This window comes from Electrophorus electricus, chromosome 6, assembly GCF_013358815.1.
Source record: "Electrophorus electricus isolate fEleEle1 chromosome 6, fEleEle1.pri, whole genome shotgun sequence".
Taxonomy (NCBI): domain Eukaryota; kingdom Metazoa; phylum Chordata; class Actinopteri; order Gymnotiformes; family Gymnotidae; genus Electrophorus; species Electrophorus electricus.
The window spans coordinates 18048227-18070416 of record NC_049540.1 but is presented as its reverse complement, the minus strand read 5'-3'; the positions used below and the strand labels follow the sequence as shown (position 1 = coordinate 18070416).

At 37.9% G+C, this 22190-nt stretch overlaps 1 protein-coding gene across 5 annotated transcripts; it reads right to left on the bottom strand.

Moving 5' to 3' along the window:
* Positions 1-1389: 1389 nt before the first annotated feature.
* On the bottom strand, positions 1390-21673 carry slco2b1 (solute carrier organic anion transporter family, member 2B1). Of its 5 annotated transcripts, XR_003411197.2 has the most exons (16): positions 21637-21673; positions 16353-16457; positions 15868-16005; positions 15275-15437; positions 14876-15100; positions 14693-14791; positions 14014-14144; positions 12505-12610; positions 10894-11058; positions 10262-10451; positions 6431-6584; positions 5438-5607; positions 3499-3563; positions 2696-2816; positions 2286-2561; positions 1390-1493 (listed from the first exon to the last, which is right to left on the bottom strand). XR_003411197.2 is itself a non-coding variant. In XM_027018945.2 (15 exons), exons 2-15 carry the CDS (start codon positions 16374-16376, stop codon positions 2381-2383), a joined length of 1932 nt encoding a protein of 643 aa, XP_026874746.2. In that variant the 5' UTR covers positions 16377-16457; positions 21637-21673; the 3' UTR covers positions 2027-2380. The 5 variants fall into 5 exon arrangements, 4 of the variants coding, with proteins under 4 accessions (XP_026874746.2, XP_026874772.2, XP_026874762.2 ...); XM_027018945.2 differs by lacking the exon at positions 1390-1493 and having other exon boundaries at positions 2027-2561; XM_027018971.2 differs by lacking the exon at positions 1390-1493 and having other exon boundaries at positions 2027-2561; positions 6431-6569.
* Positions 21674-22190: the final 517 nt, after the last annotated feature.

Here is a 22190-nt window from a genome sequence, read left to right as displayed (position 1 = left end):
AATGCATCCCATTTTTTCTCAGTAGAACATTAAAAGGCACAAAGCTGTACTGCAAATGTTTCCTATTTTCAAAATGGAGATTTATTTGGATTTATAGGAAAATCCTAAATGATTGGTCTTCCCACTTAGAAGTTTTAAAGGAGGATTAACTTTCTGAATACTAAATATTTTGGAGAGATTTTGCTGTCCTAAGATTATACATTACAAATGTGAAGCATAATGAATGAGAAACAACAAGGTATTGGCTGAAAAATACCAAACCTAATCTTTAATAGAAAATATTTAAGATCTTATTTCTAAATCTTATGTGATTATACATTTGGTAACAGTTAACAAAAAACAACTACATTAATCCCATATTTTAGAATATACACATTGCCTGGCCAAAAAAAAAGGTCACCACCTGGATTTAACTAAGCAAATAGATAGGAGCCTGCCATTGGAAAATTACTGCATGTGTGATTATGTTTCATAACACTTGCTGGCAACAAGTTATTTAACCTTAACTGATGCAGTGAGTAGCTTCTCATTTGTTAAACAACCATGTTGAAAGACACATCCTGTGGTCATGGAAAAGATGTTAATCTGATTCAGAATGGTCAAATTATTGGCATGCATCAAACAGAGAAAACATCTAAGGAGATTGCTGAAACTACTAAATTTGGGTTAAGAACTGTCCAACACATTATTAAAAAGTGGAAGGACAGTTGGAAAACATCATCTTCGAGGAAGAAATGTGGTCGGAAAAAATCTTGAATGATTGTGATTGGTGATCACTTAAACGTGTGGTGAAATCAAATCGTAGAAAAACACCAGTAGAACTCAGGGATTTGTTTCATAGTGAAAGTAAAGGCATTTCCACATGCACAATGCAAAGGTAACTCAAGGGACTGGGACTAAACAGCTCTGTAGCCTTAAGAAAACCACTTGTCAGTGAGGCTAACCAGCAAAAACTGCTTCAATTTGCTAGGGAACATAAAGATTGGACTCTGGAGCAATGGAAGAAGATCATGTGGTCTGATGAGTCCAGATGTACCCAGTTCCAGATTGATGGGCGCATCAGAGTAAGAACAGAGGCGACTGAAGTGATGCACCTATCATGCCTAGTGCCTACCATACAAACCTGTGGTGGTGTGATCTACATACAAGTGCTGCAGTTGATCAGGTCTAGGTTCAGCAATGTTATGTGCCCAAAGAAAGAGGTCAGCTGACTACCTGAATATACTGAACGACCAGGTTATTCCATCAATGGATTTTTTCTTCCCTGATGGCACGGGCATATTCCAAAATGACAATGCCAGGATTCATTGGGCTCAAATTGTGAATGAGTGGTTCAGGGAGCATGAGACATCATTTTCACACATGGATTGGCCACCACAGAGTCCAGACCTGAACCCCATTGAGAATCTTTGAGATGTGCTGGAGAAGACTTTGCGCAGTGGTCCAAACCTCCCATCATCAATATAAGATCTTGTGGAAAAATTATTGCAACTCTGGACAGAAATAAATGTTGTGACATTGCATAAGCCAAACGATGCCACAGCGAATGTGTGCCATAATCAAAGCTAAAGGCGGTCCAACAATATTATATATATATATATATATATATAGAAACTGTTAGGTAATATGAAGTATCAAAGGAATCATTAATATGTAGTCCAATGAATAAAATAAAAAGGTTATATTATATTTTTCAAACTAAATGGGGAAAAAACATCCAACCAACAAACAAATATAAACATACATTTGCTGAATACAGTGATATTTATGTCATATGTCATATTTATAGCATGGAATAAATATTCCCCATAGGAGTTAACAAAGCTGAAAGGCATGCAGATTTTTTAATGGTATCTGCATATGTAATTTTCACTGCAGTGGTAGTCCTCCAATACACTAGTGTGAGGACTAATAGTAGTACAATAGAACACTAGAGAGAGTTAGAAATGGAACTAACAGCATGGATTCTAAACTTTAGAATGTGGATTGCCTTCAAAGTTGCAACTCTATTAACTTTTTTTTTTTCCAAGAATCCACACGTGTGTGCAACACATGCAACATGTGTATTATGTGCTCCAAGACTATGTGACTGTTGGCTTCTACATTTTAGGGATGAGAATATAATATACGTGATTAGAGTGACTTATAGCAGTCATTATTCACACTGAAGATTAGCTTTCTGTCTCATAATGCCAGATCTCAGTCTAGGAAGTAGCTCTTCTAACTTAGATAGCGAACAGCAAATCATTGCTAATTATATTCCAATGCTAATGCAGGCCACTAACCTTCTCTTTCCTTTTCGCAGGAACCAGAAAATACCAATCTTACAGAAGATGTCCCAGATTCAATATATGCACAAAATACTGCATGCCTCACATTGCTAGAGCGGAACAGAAGCTGCCTTTTGGAGACTTGTTTCCTGGTCTTTCTTTCCTGTGGCCACATTGCTTCCCTGTTCTGTTTGCAGTTGCCTGATGGAATCCATTCTCTTCAGAACCAAGAAGGAAAGAACGAAAAAGGCCAGGCCACCAACAATGAAGAAATTCTGAAGTCCAAGGAATCTGAAAATGAAAGAAATGTTAGCTTTTCCTTATTGTTAGTTCTAATCCATCCTGAAATTAGTCCTAGTCTCACAAGGCCTTTTTTTTCAAAGACATGTGATTCACTATGAATGTGGAGAAGCAGATGGTCCTACCGTTGTCTAAACAGATCTAAGTTGTAGTAATGGCATGAGGTGTTCTTGTTGCACTTTTGCCCCCATAGAATACAGGTGGAATCAATAGCACTTCCATACAGCACAGGGGCTGGCAGAAATGCTGTAAAACAAATGTCAGCTAATTGCACATACTCAATGTTCAGCAAAATAGTACATTCATCATAAGTTATAGTTACCTTACTAACAAACAGTATGTATTAAATTGGTTAAAATAAATTGGTTAGTATGCTAAATGGAAGCTGTAATGTTGATTCACTATAAACAATTTTTTATTTTACAATATAATTGTATAAAATGGTTTAGGATGTTTTTTTAGATTTACAGACATAGTTAAAAGTCTAAATGAAAAGATAGAAATACCATAGGATATTAGTATATAAAATATTACTACATCATATAATATCATATAGTATACTTTTTGGTCACAATGTTACAGCTTCTAAACACACAGGTGAAAGTGTAACATCATAGCTTACATAGCTACAATATAGGGTTACCATAATTTTGGTCAATGTCTTTTTGTAAATATGGATATCATTCTTCATGCAATTCCTATATTCATGTTGTTTCTGTTTCTCATGCTTAGATTGTTATTCTTTGAAGTCTCTAACCAAGCAGGTTTTAAGGTCACAAACAAAACTCGCAAGAAAAGCAGAACAAAGCACAACATGCATGGGGGAAAAGAATGTGTGAAGAACCTTTGAATTTACTGGGAAAACATTATTTTGAACTATGTCTGTTATATTTTAAGACAGACAAAAGTCTGCAGTATCTGCACTCACCGAGTACTCTGAAGAGCATAAACTGGATTCCCAGTGCAAAGGATTTGTCTTCTGGTGCCACAGTCCTAAGTGAAAGAGGGGACACAGCAGTAAAAAATGTAATACATATAATTGAATTACATTTAATATTAAATAAAATATGTATAATATTAAATATACAATTAATATTCATTTAAAACATAATATATTTATTTATTATATTTATATATGTCCAGTGCTGGGTGGTGCTCTGTCCTGCCCTTAACCTCCTCCCCTTTCCCTGCACCCAGTGCAGTCCCCCAGGGGGCTGCATTTTCTGATCAAGAGTATGCTGTATGCAAATCAGCTGCCGCTTCTCATCAGGTGTGTGAGTGTGTAAAAAAAAACGATATTTGTAAAGCGTCCCTGAGTATGAGAAAGGCAAATGCAACTACTACTACTACTACTACTACTACTACTAATAATAATAATAATAATAATAATATTTTTTGATAGAGAGAAATTTTGTAGCTACAGAAAAGATGGGCAAAGGTCACATTTAGTTGAGAGACCCTTTTCATAATTTATTCTCCAAGTTCATTTCTTTATATTACACTACAGCTAAAAGGTAATCCTATGGCATCCGAAAAACCTGGAATATTTGAAATGAGTCTTGTTTTTCATTTCTTTTGTCTTCAAAGCAAAACAAGTTGTGGGTGTGGATTGTGCAACAATAATGTGCTCTCTTGCTGTTTTTGTGTAGAATTTGGGTTAGATTGTTATCTCTTGTTTGAAGCCTGCACTGACATGCTGAGCACAGGGAAGACGTTATGCATGACGTGACTGTGGTGGTGGGGGATGGAGGGGGCAGTTTGCTTGTGTTCATTTCCTAAACCACCGCAATTTAAACTTCTTACATAGCATGTCTGCTGCACTATACCTTGGACATCAGTTTTACTGTGGTGATAAGAATCTTAACATAAACACCTCCAAGTTATTAACACTACTTTGTGAATACCTCCCTGTTTACTTTATCTTTACAGGTTTCCATAGCCTTTTTTGTATTATTATTATAGAAAAGTCACATAGTACAGTCCGTTTTGTGCGCAGAAGGAGGAACTGTATGTTGTCCCTGAAAAAGAACAACTAAACGAAATGGCTTAAGTTGCCAGTAACAAAGACTGACATTATGGTAATGAGGCCTACAGAGTTCAGATATGTAATACAACTGCAGTATGCTGGAGGTGGGGACAGAGATGCAAGCTGTGTCATGCCAGAGACAACATAATATTAGATTACGTTAGGCTTGCTCCATGGGCAAACACCAGCAATACCTGTTTAGTAATACTCCTTTTGGTTTCTCTAATAACACCATGCAATACCTGTGAATGATACTCTGTAATTCTGTAAAATTAGGTAGAGATAGAGGGAAAAGAACCAGGACATGTTTTGGACCATTTCTACATTAAATTGCAAAACTTGGTCTTCTAGTATATGAAAATGCAATTAATACAACCAATTAATTAAATGTTTATCATACATTTTCTTGCCATGGTTTTTGCACAAGGGTTTAATGAGAGTATTTTGGTAATATGACTTTATATATGACTTTGAATATGATCTTGCATATATACATTTTTCTGTATGCACCCCTGTTTCCTTTCCTCAGTTTGGACAGAGCACTCTCCACCATTTCACTGCGAGTTATACTGTGTATGACTATGTATGTGACGAATAAACCGAACTTGAACTTAAACTTGTATTTATACAATGTGTCTGAGGAGTCAAACAACCTGTACAACTAATTAATCTTTCCATTTCAATTATCTTACTCCATCTATAGACCATTTTGTTTCCTTCAAGCATTCATATCTTAGATATCATATTTCTCTTCATTTCTGCATTAGTTTTTCTGCAACATGTTTACTAACTAACAGACTGTGAAATAAAATGTGTCAAAAGCATGGCATTGAACGTGTACCTGAGAATCATCATAAAGGACGGGGTGTGGGAGAAGGAGACCAACAAACATGAAAGGGATGACAAAATCAAGAAAGGGATGATGAGATGAGAGCAGCCATTATCACATATTCTGGACAAAGTGAAGCCAGGGAGACTATTGGACCCCACACATGAACAGTCTGTGTAGTTCTGCAGAAGAAGGAAGGACATTTTCACAATGTTAGCAAAGACTGAGACTCAGTAGGCACACAAAACACCCATCAAGAATGTTAATGCTTAATCTGACACACTGAAAGTCAGTTATGTAGAGTGGTATGAACAAAAAACACTGTTCTAATTATATTTTGAAATTCACTTGAAATAAGTCTGAGTCAACAATCCAGTTTCCGCCAAATGGCAACTAATAATATTATTGAATATTTGGCTGTGTTACCAGGATTTCCATCCAGCTTATAGTTAATAATTAACCCATATTTTGAAGGAGAAAAAGCCAATTCAATGTTATCTACCATAGGTGTCAGACACAATGCCTGAAGTGTGCTTGGAATGTGGGGGAAGGTGCTAATGTTCAATGACCAGTGGGTTTTAGTAGCAACAATGAGGACACATCTATTTTCCATTGTACTATGACAAGTTGAAATGAGATCTACTATACACATTTCACATTTATTACATTTGCTCCTGGGGTTTGTGTAATAACTTACAAAAAAGATATAATCTTGGGTAAAGGTACACACTGAATCTGATTTATGGTTTAAGCCCTACAGCAGTGTGCAAAGTTTTCATGATGAGACTACATGAAAGGTATTTATGTTAGCTATGGTAGCAGCTTGTCCTATTCAACTTCATGGAGGATCCTCCCCCTCACAATGACCAATCTATTTTATCGTGTCTCTAAATGGACGTATTTCCTGAGAGAAGTATGTTTCATTTTTCATTCATTTGTAAGGCTAATGTGAATTCAAAATGAGATCAATGAATGAAATATAAAAAGGAAGTCAATAATATTTACCCAAACTTTCATTTTCTCATCATAGGATCCCTGTCTGCAGCCTGCATGACATGGAGAGCGGAACTCTATGTCATCAGAGCTGCACACCGGATTGAATGCCTCACTGGAGCAGGAGCAATCCAGACTGCACTGCTGAGATCTTGGGGGGGAAATACTGTTGGGTTTAAAGATCCACTAACAATAATACATATTTTGCAATAAGTAGAAAGAAGTAACAACATGAAATATGATATGATTGTTTTTGTGTGTGAAGTCCCCATTTGGCATGTTGCTACAAATAAGCTTCATAAAGTTCATATGCTAGACCAAGTAAAATGGTGTGTATGTGTGTGTGTGTGTGTGTGTGAGAGAGAGAGAAAGAAAAAGTGAGAAAGAGAGATTAAAGTCTCTTCCATTTGCTGTCATTTTTCTTATGTTTGAATTTAGCAGAGAGAACCGTTGCCTTGCTTAATCTTAAAGCACATTTTTACCAAACACTACATTAATAATACATTGTTTCTTTATTGTCTGTCAGTGTTTGTGTATCTGTTAGCAGAGATGGGTTTCAGCTGTAAAGTTGCTGTAGTATATTTATCTTGTTTATTCTGGCAGTTCCTTTCATTCTGATCTCTCATCTCCCTCATCACAAAAGAATGTACCACTTTTTCACTTTCTCTTTCGCATATATATATATATATATATATATATATATATATATGCGAAAGAGAAAGTGTATATATATATATATATATATATATATATATATATATATATATATATATAGTACTGTGCAAACGTCCTAAGCCACCATTAGAGTTGTTGTTTTAGTATAATGACCATATATAATTATGTCTCAGTCTCTTTATTCAAATACAACCAGAAAATACTGCTTTAGCACGCAGTATAAAAAAAAGAAAGAAAAAAAAACAGATAAAACAGCTACTAAAGGGTAACAATGGCAAGTATTTAGTGTTTCCTCCCCTTACACTTGAACACTAGCAAGAACCTAGCTGTCTTAAATCTAAATGGAATGGAACCTGATTGGAATGGTACCAGAACATTACTACAGAAAACTTCAAGGCAGTCTCCCCAGAAGAGCTCAAGATGTACTTAGTGCCAAGGCAGAACATTTGCTTCTAATAAGTTTGTATTTTAATAAGCACACTGAAAAAGAATTATCATTATACCATTGCCAAAACAATAAATCTAATGCTGTATATATATATATATATATATATATATATATATATATATATATATATGTAGTGGCAAGAATGGAGGAAGGCAAGTTCTTGGTAAAGTATGTTAGTCAAAGCCTGCAAGTCCAGTGGGCAAAGGGGGAAGGCATTCTCTCAAGGCCAATGGGATGGAGTAGTCTATGGAAGATCCATCAGGCAGGACTGAGGTTTTTTTTTTTTTTTTTATCAGAACCATGCATGACATCCTTCTTAGCCTGACCATTCTGGCATAATGGTTCTGCTCAGAAGAGGTTTGTGGCCTTTGTGAAACAGCCCAGGTTAATCTTCAAGACATCCTGTGTGGTTGCAAGACTACCATGGTCTGGGATCATTACAGGTAGTATGACCAGGTGCTAAGGAAGCTGGGAGAATTCACAGTGAGCATGAGAATCTTGGCGAATGAGAAGTCACAATGATGCCAGAAACAACTTGTCCATTTTGTAACAACTGGACAACTGGTGCAGAACTAAATATGGAAATAACTGGGACACTGAGACCTGACATCGTTCTGTGGTCACCAACTGAGGAGTGTGTTTTAATAGTTGAACTGACAGTTCCATGGGAAGATGACATCCAGGGAGCATATGAAAGAAAAAAGTCAGGGTATACTGAACCAGTGGAAGAATGCCAAGAGAAAGGCAGCAGAGCATCAACTTATTCAGTAGACGTTAGCTACAGCGGCTTGGCAACCAAATGCATCTTGAGATACATTGGTTTCCCATCAATGAACCTCAAAAATGTCCTCAAAGGTCTCCTGGAACAAGTAGAAATGGAAGGTTTTTTTCTCTGGCTGTGAAGAACAGATTAGAGCTGGGGGAACCGAGAAACTACATGTTTGAAGCACCTGTCGATCTAAATCCAGCTGGAGGGAGCAGCAGAGAGACATTCCTGACTGCTGATGAGCTCTTCTGGGTTTAAAGGGACAAAACATTAGTGAAGGGTGGATCCCAGCTGAAATTCCTCCATGCACTGGCCAGGGTGCAACAGGTAGAAATAACTTGCAGGTTGCACCATCAACATTATATACACTCACCAGCCACTTTGTTAGGTTCACCTGTTAAAGTGTATGTTAACACAACTGCTTGTTAACACAAATATCTAATCAGGAAATGCCATGGCAGCAGCTCAATACATTAAAGCATGTAGACATGGTCAAGATGACCTGCCGAAGTTCAAATCAAGCATCAAAATTAGGAAGAAAGGTGATTTAAATGACTTTGTTGTTGGTTGTTGGTGCTTAACAGGCTGGTGAGAGCATTTCAGATACTGCTGATCTACTGGGATTTTCACACACAACCATCTCTAGGGTTTACAGAGAATGATCTGAAAAAAGTATGCAGTGAATTGCAGTTCTTTGGGCAAAAATGCCTTGTTGATGCCAGAGATCAGAGGAGAAAGGCCAGATATGTTCAAGCTGATAGAAAGGCAACAGTAACTCAACCATTGCTTACAACTGATGTATGCAGAAGTGCATCTTTGACTGCACAACACCTCGAAGCAGATGGGCTACAGCAGAAGGTGCTGTCAACAAAAAAACAGACAACTGAGGCTAAACCAAACTCAGCAAAACTGGACAATAGAAAATTGGAAAAACGTTGTCTGGTCTTGGAGTCTTTATTTTTGCTGGGATATTCAGATGGTAGGCTCAGAATTTGGCATAATAACATGAAACCATTGATCAATCCTGCCTTTTATCAGGGGCTGGTCATGGAGTAATTTTCTGGGCACACTTTAGACCATTTAATATCAATTTAGCATTGTCTAAACACCACAGCCTATCTGAGTATTGATGTATTTTAATATATCTATCCATCTTTCCATCCATCCATCCATCCATCGTTCCTTCCATCCATACATCCAATACACCCAAGCAATTGCCCCGAAAGATGACCTGATGAGGGAGTGCCTCAAACATTTAGGGGACATGATCTTCTTTTGTTTAGAATGACAGAATTTGTACAGTTTTTATCAAAAACATATCCTCATAAAGTAGAATACTATCAGTCTAAAGCCCTGACTTAAGTGGCAAAGAAGAAAGTAATGTTATTAGAGCAAATTTAAGTGCTCAGTGAATCAGTGAAGAGGTGTCTTCAACCTTGTTTTTCTTCCATCTCAGCTGTATGGACTGCCAGTGGAAGTTAAGTACACCACTTGGGTGTCAGGAGAGAGAAATGTCTTGATTCATGTCTCTTTTGTGTCTTGAGGAAGAATGTCAAAATAGACAAGACCCAAGATGAAGGCTGTAGAAAGAATCCTCTGACACAATCCAGCACCTAGTAGCACGATACAAGGTGCCAGTAGGGAAAGAATACACTGAGAAACACAACCAAGTTGCAAGCATCATGATCAGGTTCAACAACATTCCAAAAGAGTGCAATCCTAGGTATCACAAAAATTCACCACACCCTCAAACTCCCAGGCATTTGGTAGAAGACTCAAGTGTGACAAAAAGATATGACTATCCATTGGAAGGATGAGACGGGACTTTTTTTTAGATATACTTTTATTATGAAACAAAACGCCCATTTTTGCTTTTCTTCACCTGCTTACCAGTTATCACCTTTAAGGACACAAATGCCAATTTCTTGACACATAAAGGCTGAGGGTGACTCACTTGTTAGGGTAGATCCCAGCAATCCTCTGCGTTGAACAGCCAAGAAAAAGCAGTGGCAAAGCGAACATGCTGCCCATCAGAACTGCAACAATGCACATGACTGCAGAGGCTCTAATTGACAGACTGAGTCTGCGCAAGACCATGCCTCCTGCCATGATACCCAGCATGGCTGATGGGATGATTAAACCACCTTGGTGAAAAACAACCATATCACCCATATTAACAACAGTCTGATGTGACCTGGCTGTAAGTGTTCTATAACATATACTTTGTTAGGTTAAAAGCACCTGCACAGCATAGTTCAAATCACTCTTGCTTCAACAAAACAGTTTCCTCTTTGAAAATCTGTTAATGTTTAAGAATTTGCATGCACTTTACAGGGTCATTTTGAGCTGACCTGATATGAGCCTTACAGGCAGAATTCATGTCTCTAAATATCTGGGCTATGGCAAAACAAGTGACTTATGGTCAGTTGTCCTAAAACCCATTTCAAATTCAAAAAGGTTTTTTTTTTCCCAGTACTTCTGGTAACCCACTGTGGGTTTGCTACTGTGGGCTTATGTGTTTATGACTGAGACAAATGCACTTCCTTTGTGTGACCTAACATTAGACTGTTTTCTTCATCAACTTACCAATCATCAAGTTGGAGAAGGTGGCTGGTTTCATGAAATGCCTCTCAATGAATTTGGGCATGAATGTAGCTATCCCAGCAATCATGGCTGCTAGGTTCACCTGGGCCAGAACCACCAGAAGGTAGATAGGATTTCTCAGAGTTCTCAACATGATGTGTGGGAATCCTACAAGAAGAAAACAGAGCATAACATCTGTCAGGAATGACTGCCCTTCTGGCCTCCCTGTTTCCGTGGTTTCCCGGAAACAGGGAAACTGCTTTGTGCCTTGGTTTCATTTTTGGCGCCCCTCGTCTGCTCCTTTGTTCCGGTCCGTGTTTTGGTTTTCCCTGTTCCTATGTTCACCTGAGTCTGTTTAATGCCTAATCGTCCTGGTTAGTTGTACCCCGTGTTTTGTCTTCTAGATCATCGTTGTTTTTTTTTGGTAAGTCTGGTTTGTCCGTCATGTTAGTATTACGCCTGCTATTATTGTCGTCATCCTTGCTTTGTCATTTGCCTCGCTCATGTGTTACCTCGCCTCTGTTGATTTTGCCCTCTGTGATTGTTTCCCTCATTTAATAAACCGCCTCCCTGCGCATGCATTCTGCCTCTCGCCTCTTCCTGAGGGAGAACGTTGCATCACCCTCTAGATCACATTCTTTTTTAGAGAATTTATAGAACAGAAATCACCAGGGTAATTGTCGCCTCACAATAATATTTGAGGATAATTTAGGCTGATAATTCTAGAAAATCATTTAATTGAGCTTCAGCTTATTATTTATTTATAGGAGTGATTTTTAATAACAGCATTGCTGTTTCCTTTTAAAATATTCATGAATGGAACAGATGTTCAAGACAAAATTCAACAATAAAACACATAGGAAGTAAATGAAGGAATTCATAAGTGGTTGTTTCACCCTGGATGATATTGTGATAGTGGGTGAGAAACCCCAAAGGAGAGATGGCTGTTTTAATTTAGTTATAGCCATTTCAAACTTCAAAAAGATGCAACAACGATTAAACAAATTATAGTATCAACAACATTGTCACGGAACGCTCGCCTCCCCCGAGTCATGTAGTTGGACCAGCCACGTGTAGTGGGAGGATCTGTTTGTGGCCACACCTGCACACACCTGCACCTTGTTTGTTTGTATGTACTTAAACCCGTGTTGAAGTGTGCAGAGTGTTGGTCATTGTTGATGTAACGTGTTAATGTTCTTTTCATCAATTGTTAATCGTATTTCTGTTTATCGACTGTGTTTATTGTTAACCGTGTCCCGTGCATGTTTATCGTGTGTAATACGTGTGAGTGCTGAAGTCATTATATGTAAATAAATGTTCATCCACGTCACGGGAGTCTGTGCGTCCTGCCCCTCGCCCTGCGGCACTCGGGCCACCACGCATTACAAACGTATAATTGTACTTCAATACAATTATTCTTTAAATAAACATATTTTTAAAACAGTGGTCATAAGTCAACTAAAATAGTGAGCTAAAATAGGTCAGTCCTTTGTTTACATTTTTAATCTTGAGCAAATAGACATTTAAATCTGTTATTAAAAAAATCTAAATGCACTGTGTGGTTGAAACATAATGTAGTTGTAGTTGAAACCTTAACTTAATGGTCAAACCCACTTTTAAGGAACTGGCTGAGTGAAAGTTCATGCATCTGATTTGAGCTCATGTCATTCTTTTTTATAAACTTCTCTGATGTGGGTTTCACAGGGGCCTCTGTGGTTTCCTGCAGGAAAAAAAAAAAGTTAAATACTGTTGAAATGAAACAGATGGTAGAATGATAGAAATCACAGAGGAAATACTTTTAGTTTCGATGGTATACATAGCTAATCTTTGAGTATTTTATGGTTGGTGCACTGGCAGTCTGGTATCACTTTCACCTGACTATCATGTTTCCTTAACTAGACTGTCAGCTTGGTGCTTCCCTGACCTACATTCACTTTATTTCCTTTACCACCTTCTGTTTGTGAAGTCCCACAACTAAAGGCTAAGCTAAAAATACTAATAGTTCATTAAAATATTAAAAATAGTAATAGATAAAAGGCTTCAAAAGTCAAATAACTACAGTACTAAAATCTTCAAAAAGATCAAATGAATGTTGCCATATAAACAACAGATTTTCCAGCCATTTCTATACACACTATATTGTGCAATATTTTTGTATCATTTATGTAGCTAAATGGATTTCAGACTGCATGATTTCCATCTGGTTTTAATTTATGTATCAAAGTTGTGAAAGAGTCATTTTAAGTGGGTTTTGAGAGCACTAATTGAACACAGTGGCAAAATGTTGTGTAACACCGATGTGGTGTATGCACAGATGCATGCATGCACACTATGACTCTCTCCAACTCTCTCCCTTTCTGTTTCTCTTTCTCCCTCTTTTACTTCTTTAGTAATTCAGTTATCTGTCCTGTTGAGCAAGAGCTGGCAAGCAGAATGAGAATCCTAGCAAATGTTTGGACACCTTTGGATTATTTCCCTCTATGCTTTCACTACTCAAATGGGTACCAGCTACTACTTCAGCTTCAACCACATGTGGTGTCAGAACTCAGAACTGCCAACAATATTTTATTCTGCATCTAATTTCTCCAAACAAAGCTGGGCTCAATTTCATGGACAGTGATGCACTCGACTGCATTAACAGTAACCTCTTTGTAAAAATAATTTTTGGATAGATTTTTCTCCAGTTTTTCTTCCCAGTTTGGACATAGTGAATTCCTATCCCTCAGGTAATCTCCCATGCCACATAACAGCTGCCAACCAGGAAGGGTAAGGGCTATCACATGCTTTCTCCAGTGCACATGTAGCCAATCACCACATCTCTTCAAGCTGTAGCTCATGCAACATGAGGGGGCAGAGTAACACTGGGGGTCAAAATATGCCCTCCCTCCCTGAGTGCACAGACAATTTTGGTCTCTCAGGTTGCTCCCAGCTACAGATTACTGTGGCATCATTGGGGCTCAAGCTCACAATCATCCAATAGGAGTCATGGCAAATGCTTTTCTGCTGCACTACTTAGGAGCCACTAACAGTGATAAGTAGTTCTGAGTAGATTTATATCAGTTGCTATACACATAATGGGTGACATAGAATTAAAAAAAATAGCCAGTGAATATCTGGATGTACCTCTGTTTGCATTTTTCTGGGGAAAAACAGGTATGGCAAGGACGTAAGGAAGAGCAGAGTACCAGCTAAAAGGAAGCCCATCCACCAAGCCCCAACCCATCGGGGATCATCTTTTGTCAGGTTGATACTATCTATATTATTAGATTGTAATAAAAAATAAAAAAAATCAGGTTAGCTTTTGTATGAAGACGAGCAGAAATATATATACATGCAAATTCAATGCACAGTGATACATAACTGCTTTGTAATAAACCTGATATGTGGTCATATATCATTTTCATATATCATATATCATTTCTGTGACTCTGATCTATTTCCATTCTTATTAGATGCTGGAGCAGTATGTGGGTTGTATTAAAAAATAACAAATGTCTTCCACTTGTGCTCATACAAACACATGCATATACACACACACAAAAAAACATATATGCATATGTGGACATGCCTTCCCTTCTCTTTTTGCTTCATGACCAATGTGCCAATGCAGTATTTTAAAGACTCTTGAATCTTGTCCAAAGACTTGTCAACAAATAGTTGTTTTTGTTTTTTGGTACCCTCACTCATGTTGAAATAACATGCCATCTGAAATACCATCAATGTGTATGCTTATACAACATTTCTTTGTTGTGTGTTAGGATATGTAACATAAGCTCATATTGATCCAAGATCTGTCCCATACCAGAAGAGTCTAAGTTGAAGTCCACATATAAACGAAGCATGAATGAAGCCATCAGGTAACCAAGTGCTGGTCCAATCACAGTTATTGAAAAGAGTATTCCTGTAGGGAATGCACAGTGGTGATATTTACAAGGGGAATAATACTGTAATGGAGACAAATGGCAGTGAATTTGAATGCTCTTACCAAGATAGAATGGTGAATTCTTCTTATATGCATAATCATCTACATATGAAATTCCAAAGGGTTGTATTGGAACACCACCAATGCCCAACAGCAGCTGGCCAAGGAGGAGTACAGGATACACTGCATGGTGGGCATGACTGTCCTCTTTTGAACAAGTTTTATTGAACAATTGAGCCTGGACAGTGCTTACTGGTTGGCAAAGACCAGAGACATTCACTTTGGTGCCTGCAGTCATAGACATTACATCCAGCCAGAGATGGTTAATTTTAGTTAGAAAAGCAAGAACATAATAAAAACATATTTTAATATACATTGTTCACAAAGAAACATGTGCACACAGTATATGCTTTCATTATAAGAATGAAACATTAAGGTATTTTAAGTAGAGATATCACTCACTGTTTTGGTCATCTGTGTATTCATATTCTCCACTGAAAAAGTGAGGCAGTGCTATGAGGAATGCAGCCATACTTGCTATTATTGCTCCTATACCAATGCACCTGGGTCGGTGCACTCGACTCCCAAAATAGCTCACAAACACAATGAGAACTGTGTTTCCCACCTACAAGCACAGAAAAATGCTTTTTTCCACTAAGTAAAGACATATGCTTCTCTTTTTAACATAGATGTAATTCTAGAATGTCACGGTCCATACAGCTGTCGGTAGTTGGGTCTTTTTCATTTTAAAAATACATTTCTATGATTACCTGCTACCATTACATTATATAATAAGGCTATAATATCAGATTCAACTCATTTCAGCATACTTTATCACATACTCATAAGTCTATTAACATCCACTGTCATAGCTACAATAATATAATAACAGCAGATATGTGACCATTCACACAGTATTAGTCATATTCAGACAGGAATTATCTAGAATTAACTAGACTTCTTCTGAGCTGAATAATTCTAGCACAGACCAGACATTTCCAAATTCCAAATTATGCAACAGTAACTGAAATGAGGGCATGCACTTCCTGAAATACCTCATTAAATGAGGACAGCAATCCAGACATCTGACTGGAGAGGCCATATCTTTTCTCTATGGTGGATATGGAGCCCTTCAGATAGCCAGACACCAACAGCTGAGCAAGCTGCAGCATTCCATGGCACAGCACAAAAAACTGATACACAAAAGAACACTTATAAATGAACATATCCAGCTAAAGGAAAGACCATGTAACAGAAAAGTAGGAAAGGATATTAAGATAAGAAAATCCATGTGGTTAAACATTCTCCACCATATGTGAAACTAAAGAAGTTAGTTTCACACAGTGAAACACAGCACACAGTGAACAAAATACCATGGAATTTATAATAGAGCACTATTAAATTATATTCAAAGTTATTTGGACTAATGTCCATGACCTACCTTGTTACAGTACAAAACCATTCATATACATTTTAAATGAATACATTTATCATAAATATATATATATGTGAATATAAAACACATGACTAAAATTCTTACCTTGATATTATTGAAGAGGCCCATGAATCTGAAAGGTCTTACACTCTGTCAGTTTCTCTGTGCCTGTTTAGCTTCTTACTTCTTACCTAGTTATTCAAAAACAACCTGAAGAAATACAAACATTATTAAGATTAGCTAGCATTTATATTTTAAGTAGTCATTTGGGTCCTTTGGACTCAAAGACCTTTGAAGAGATACAGGTAGTTTATTTGTATACTCTCTAATCAAGAACTTTGGTTGACTGGAGACTTTACACAAGCTCAAGATTCCTGGTGAAAACAACAGGTGTTAGCAGCATGCTTAAAGATCCAGGATTCTTAAGAACAATGCCAATTGTTCTTAAGAATAATGCCGATTGTTCTTTAGAACAATGCCAATATTTAATTTAAGGTTTCACTTTCTGTTTCAGATCTAAAGTTTCACTTGGCAAAGATTTTGATGGGAATGGTAGAATTAATCTTTCTATGAAGATACAGCTCCAGCTTCAGTACTGAGATCCCCCAGTATATACTGGTAGTTCTTTGGTTTAGAAGAAGACACAATGTTTTGGAGGTCATCTGTGGACATGGAGGTGGCTCTGCCTCCCCAGTCTGGAAGCACAAAGTCTAGTTCAATGGGAGAAATGGAAGTCCATTGTTGTAATAGTTGTTCTTTGAAAGTGCTCATGGTTTTCCATTAGTTATTGGTCTTCAAAACTGTGTAAGTGTGATGTGTTGTCAGTATAGGGTCCAGGTCTCAAATCCACACGGGATTCTATGGGATTGTTGTTTGGCATGGGCTGGTCAAGTACTTCAGTCTTGTTAAGTTTGACAGTCAGGCCAAAGAACAGAGCGGCATCTGAGAATTTGTTTAGTATGACTTGCTGTAAATCATTTGCTTTGTGTGTCAGGTGTGCACAGTTATCAGAAAAGTGGGCTTCTTGGATGACTGTATGGAGGCCCTTCATCTGTGTTCAGGGGGCAAAGGTCAAACAGTGAAGTGTCCAATCAGGTGTTCAGCAGTACCTGTTGTACACTCCCTCCTTCAGACTTGGACAGCAGATATCCCTATAGTTTCCAATCTGCTGATCTTCATAATGTTCCACCTGCTGTTTAAACTTGTCTTTCTTTGAGACATGACAGATCATTCTTCCAATCTGTATAGGCCTTGTTTTTGTCCTTTGTCAAGCCAGTTTTATTGCACTTGAATTTTCAGTCTACAGTTGTTGCAGTCTACATGACGACTACTTTAAGCTGCATCCACTGTTCTAGCTAACAGTAAATTAATTGAGAGCTTTTCATCAATTACATCTTGAAAGCGTTGGACTTGAACTGGGTCTTGCATTTTGCTGAACATGTATTCACTCATTGCTTCCTGTAATGAACCCTCATCTGCAAGTCTGGTCTCACTACAGTGATGTACAGTGATGTCAATGAGGTAACGACAAAGTTCAGCGACTATTATTATTGTTCATCTTACAGGTCTTGTTACCCTGTCTTTAGCGATATGTGGAAAATCTAGGCTCTACAGATTAATTTTCTTTGGTTTGTTTGTTGTGACTTGTGTTGATCACTAGGGAGTTGGCCAGATGTGATGAAACAAGCAATATTTGGGTTGTCTTTTCTAACACCATCCCTCACGTGAGCATGGGCAGTACTGACCTAAAAAATGGCTGCCCAGTGGTATTGGATAGTGCTGGACAACTCTGCTGCCCAGGTACAGACATGAGTAACCACTTGTCCAAAGATCACCTATGTTTTTGACTACAATTGTCAGTGGTAATCACCTGTTGCTTTGTCATGGCCCAATTGCCATAGGGCTTGATGAGTTGAGATTGGACTGAGATCAAACAGAAACCTGTGACTGATAGAGTTGTAAATGGAACCACTACTGAACAGAGGTAATTCCACTCTCTTGGCAGAAGAGACCTTGATCCAGTGACATGGACAACCATTACAGCTGGAGACCTCTCCTGCTGCATTGGATGACCAGGACATCTAAGTTGGGTCTCCTCTGCTCATTCAGTGAGAGCCAAACTTCACACACTAAGGTAGACAAGTCCCCTACCTCACCTATGGTAGGAGACCTAGTGCTACCCTTACCCAGTTTAGTGCATCTGCTGGGATGGTTTACAAAGATGTGGCCACTGAATGTGCTGTAGCTTCTTGGAACCATATAGCTGCTTAGAGCCATAGCACCAGGTAGGGACCAAAGGTGAACAAGCTGTCATAAAAAGGACATGGCAGGCACAGCATGCTCCCCCAAGAAGAGGTGCTACCCCTCCTTACACACTCCATATCACCCCTGCCAGTGTAACACTGGCACTATAACCAGCAATTACAATTGTAGTTTCAATTAGACTACACAATAGACACATACACTATATTGCCAAATGTATTCACTCACCCATACAAATCATTGAATTCAGGTGTTCCAATCACTTCCATGGCCACAGGTGTATAAAACCAAGCACCTAGGCATGCAGACTGCTTCTGCAAACATTTGTGAAAGAATGTGTCACTCTCAGGAGCTCAGTGAATTCCCAATGCAGTGGTGTAAAGCATGCTGCCACTGGACTCTAGAGCAGTGAAAAGATGTGTTCACTAGAGTGACAAATCACACTTCTCCATCTGACAATCCAATGGACAAGTCTGTGTTTAGCAGTTGCCAGGAGAACAGTATTTGTCTGATTGCACTGTGTCAAGTGTAAAGTTTGGTGGAGGGGAGATTATGGTGTGGGATTGTTTTTCAGGAGTTGGGCTGGGCCCCTTAGTTCCATTGAAAGGAACTGTTAATTAGAAGCCAAACAAGTCTTGAGATTTTGGACAATTGCATGCTCCCAACTTTGTGGGAACAGTTTGGGGATGGCCCCTTCCTGTTCCAATATGACTGCGCACTAATGCACAAAGCAAGGTCCATAAAGACATGGATGAGCAAGATTGGTGTGGAAAAACTTGACTGGCCTGCACAGAGTTTTGACCTCAACATGATAGAACATCTATGATATAAATTAGAGCGCAGACTGTGAGCCAGGCCTTCTCGTCCAACATCAGTGTATGACCTCACAAATGTGTTTCTGGAATAATGGACAAAAACTTCTATAAACACACTCCTAAACCTTGTGGAAAGCCTTCCTAGAAGAGATTAAGCTGTTATAGCTGCAAAGGGTTGGCTGACATCATATTAAACCTAATGGATTAATAATGGGATGTCACTCAAGTTCATATATGTGCGAAGGCAGATGAGCAAATAATTTGGCAATATAGTGTAGAATTTTCCTTTCTTGTGTTCACATATTGTGACACTTCTGTGGCAAAAAAAAAAAAAAAAAAGAGTTCCTTAATCATTTTTTCATATTATTAACATATCTGTGGTACAAATGTATTGCCCTGATGCTTAATGATTCACACTTTGAAAAGAAGTAACCTTTTGTTAAATAACTGCTGCTACCCTGCCCAGCATGCCACAAGATGGAACAACTCCCATGAGTATGGAATCAAAAACCTTTTAATATGAGAAAAACATGAGTCACCACAATGAGTATGACAATGGGCTGCACAATAACATACTTGCACACATAGGAAAATAAGATTAAGGACTGTGGAAGTTTGTAGAGAAACGCATCACAGACTTCATAATGTTAGCTGTGGAGCATATCTTATGCCAGTGGTATTCAAATATGGATCTCAAATCCAAATGGGGTCCTGGATTTTGTAATCCCTTTTAGCTGATTACATAATTAATGTAACTGGTTGGCCACTTTGTGTCCACACTTGACTCCTAGGTAAAGGTAGGCTGGAAAATCTGTAAGATCTGGTCCATGAGGACTGTGATTTGAATACCTCTGACCAATACTAATTTGGAAATGTATTGCAATAACAAATTACTATCACAAATGAGGTGGCTATTTAGTAGGAAAGTAATACATTTCATCTGCAAAACAAGATAAACAATTGTGCAAATTAAGTATAACTGACACCCCTGCTTTCCAAACCACAAAAATACTGCCAGTCATAAAATGTGGCTAGTCAGCAATCTGTTGCTAGCTGCAGGGACAGTGTGTTCAAAAGGTCAGAAAGTTTATGTAACATTTTGGGCTGAATTTAAAGGTATGTACTGGACCTGATTATAGGCTAAATACATGGCAGTCATCGTCATAGACTTAAAATATACCCGCCAACACTCGATTTTCGAGGGAGACCCGCCAACCCTTTTAACCCTTTCTCTCGCTGTGTTGTGGGATTGATCATTTCTCCCATTAATCTCCCGTTTTCATAGTGGTACACCCATGTCTCCTGCGTTAGATAGCTATTCACTATTGATGAACGAATACGAGGAAGAATTATTTCTGCCTCCAGTAACTTACTTACCTTTGCAGGGACAAACCATGAACGAATATAGTAATTAAGGGAAACTAATATTGGAGTATGCTTCCCTAATTACTATAAGAAAGCTTTATTTGTTCCTTTAGTAGTTAACATCGTATGGAAGGTGCCTTTGGTTTGCAGTTTCTTTAAATTGGAATTAATATTAAATGATTTCAGTCCGAGATTCTACAGCCAGCTGGGACAGCTGGCATTCATTAACTGCTCAATGTGAAACTGAGGCAACAGACTGTCATGGTTGCATGTGCTGAGTGGTAATTTAGTGGTAAATTGCCCTCTACTGGGCAAAATGAAATGCCAAGGTGATTAAGTTATTTTATTTAAGGAAAATGTTTAAAACATTTTTACTTTTAAAACAGGATTTCATCTATTATTTAGTTTTTAATTACAGAGTATGTATTTTAAAAGTAATCCCTTAAGTAACTATTCTCAATACTGCCTTTTCATAACATATAGAGGTCTGAATTCAGATTGCTATTAATTGTTTAATTAAAAATGCTGTTTTCTGAGTTCATTCAACATTCCGTTACAAGCCAACCCTGCATGCATGCACACAAATTTTATTCTGTTATTATATTTTTGATCTATTTACATACATACTCACTCACACATGAGATTCATATTTGTACAATAGATAAGTAACCCTGCATTACAACCCTATTTTCTATATTTACATGCACAGGAGTACATTATGCATAACTGCATGTCTCTATGTTTACACAATCTATCTTGTGGGAAAGCAAAGATAATACTAACAAGTCTTGTGCAGCACTACAGCATAGGATAGTTTTCTTTTAAATCTGGCCTGCTTCAGTTTAAGAAAATATTATAATCATTATATATTCTCTACAGCTCAGTGACATGCAGACAGCAAACAACACAATATGAAGTCAAGCACATATTACCATGAATGCACTTACTGTACAGTTGCTGAGTTGAACGTGATCTATCCTGTTTTCACTTTCAGGAAGTTCTTTACTACTTTAAACACTTCTAAATGGGCGGTCTCTAAATTGCACAATGTGCACTGGAGTCCAAGCTACATTAAAAAGTAGATTAAAAATTCTATACTTTAACTGTTTTACAATAAAAACTCAAAAACCTCAAAACATATTGATTGTTAAGTTAATGTGGCTCAGGTTTCAGGGGTAATTCAACTTTTACAGCTTTAGACAGTCAACTCTGTGCTGGTGTTTAAGCCATAACAGCAAACCGAGAACTGTAGTGTTAACACAGCTCAATTTTATTAAGGAGGGATTGCTACAGTTTATGTCAGTAATAAGAACTTGACAGAATCTGAAAGAGGTGAGCATATAGAAACCCAGAGCTCCTATCCAGATCATATTACCCACATACCATTACCAACATGCCAAGTGCTCTCAGATTACTTGGAGTCAGACTGGAATGTTACAATATATACAAATAGCCATGCACATATGGTGGTAATTATGATGAAAAAAAACCCTGCATTAGA

Bases quoted from the DNA above. Each gene is read 5' to 3' on its own strand.
- slco2b1 (XM_027018945.2), bottom strand. From the start codon at position 16,376: ATGGGCCTCTTCAATAATATCAAG. The intron at 16,006-16,352 runs GTAAGAATTTTA...TTTGTGTATCAG, and splicing joins GCCTCTTCAATAATATCAAG to TTTTTTGTGCTGTGCCATGG. The intron at 6,585-10,261 runs GTGAGTCACCCT...TAAACCCAACAG, and splicing joins GCTGGGATCTACCCTAACAA to TATTTCCCCCCCAAGATCTC.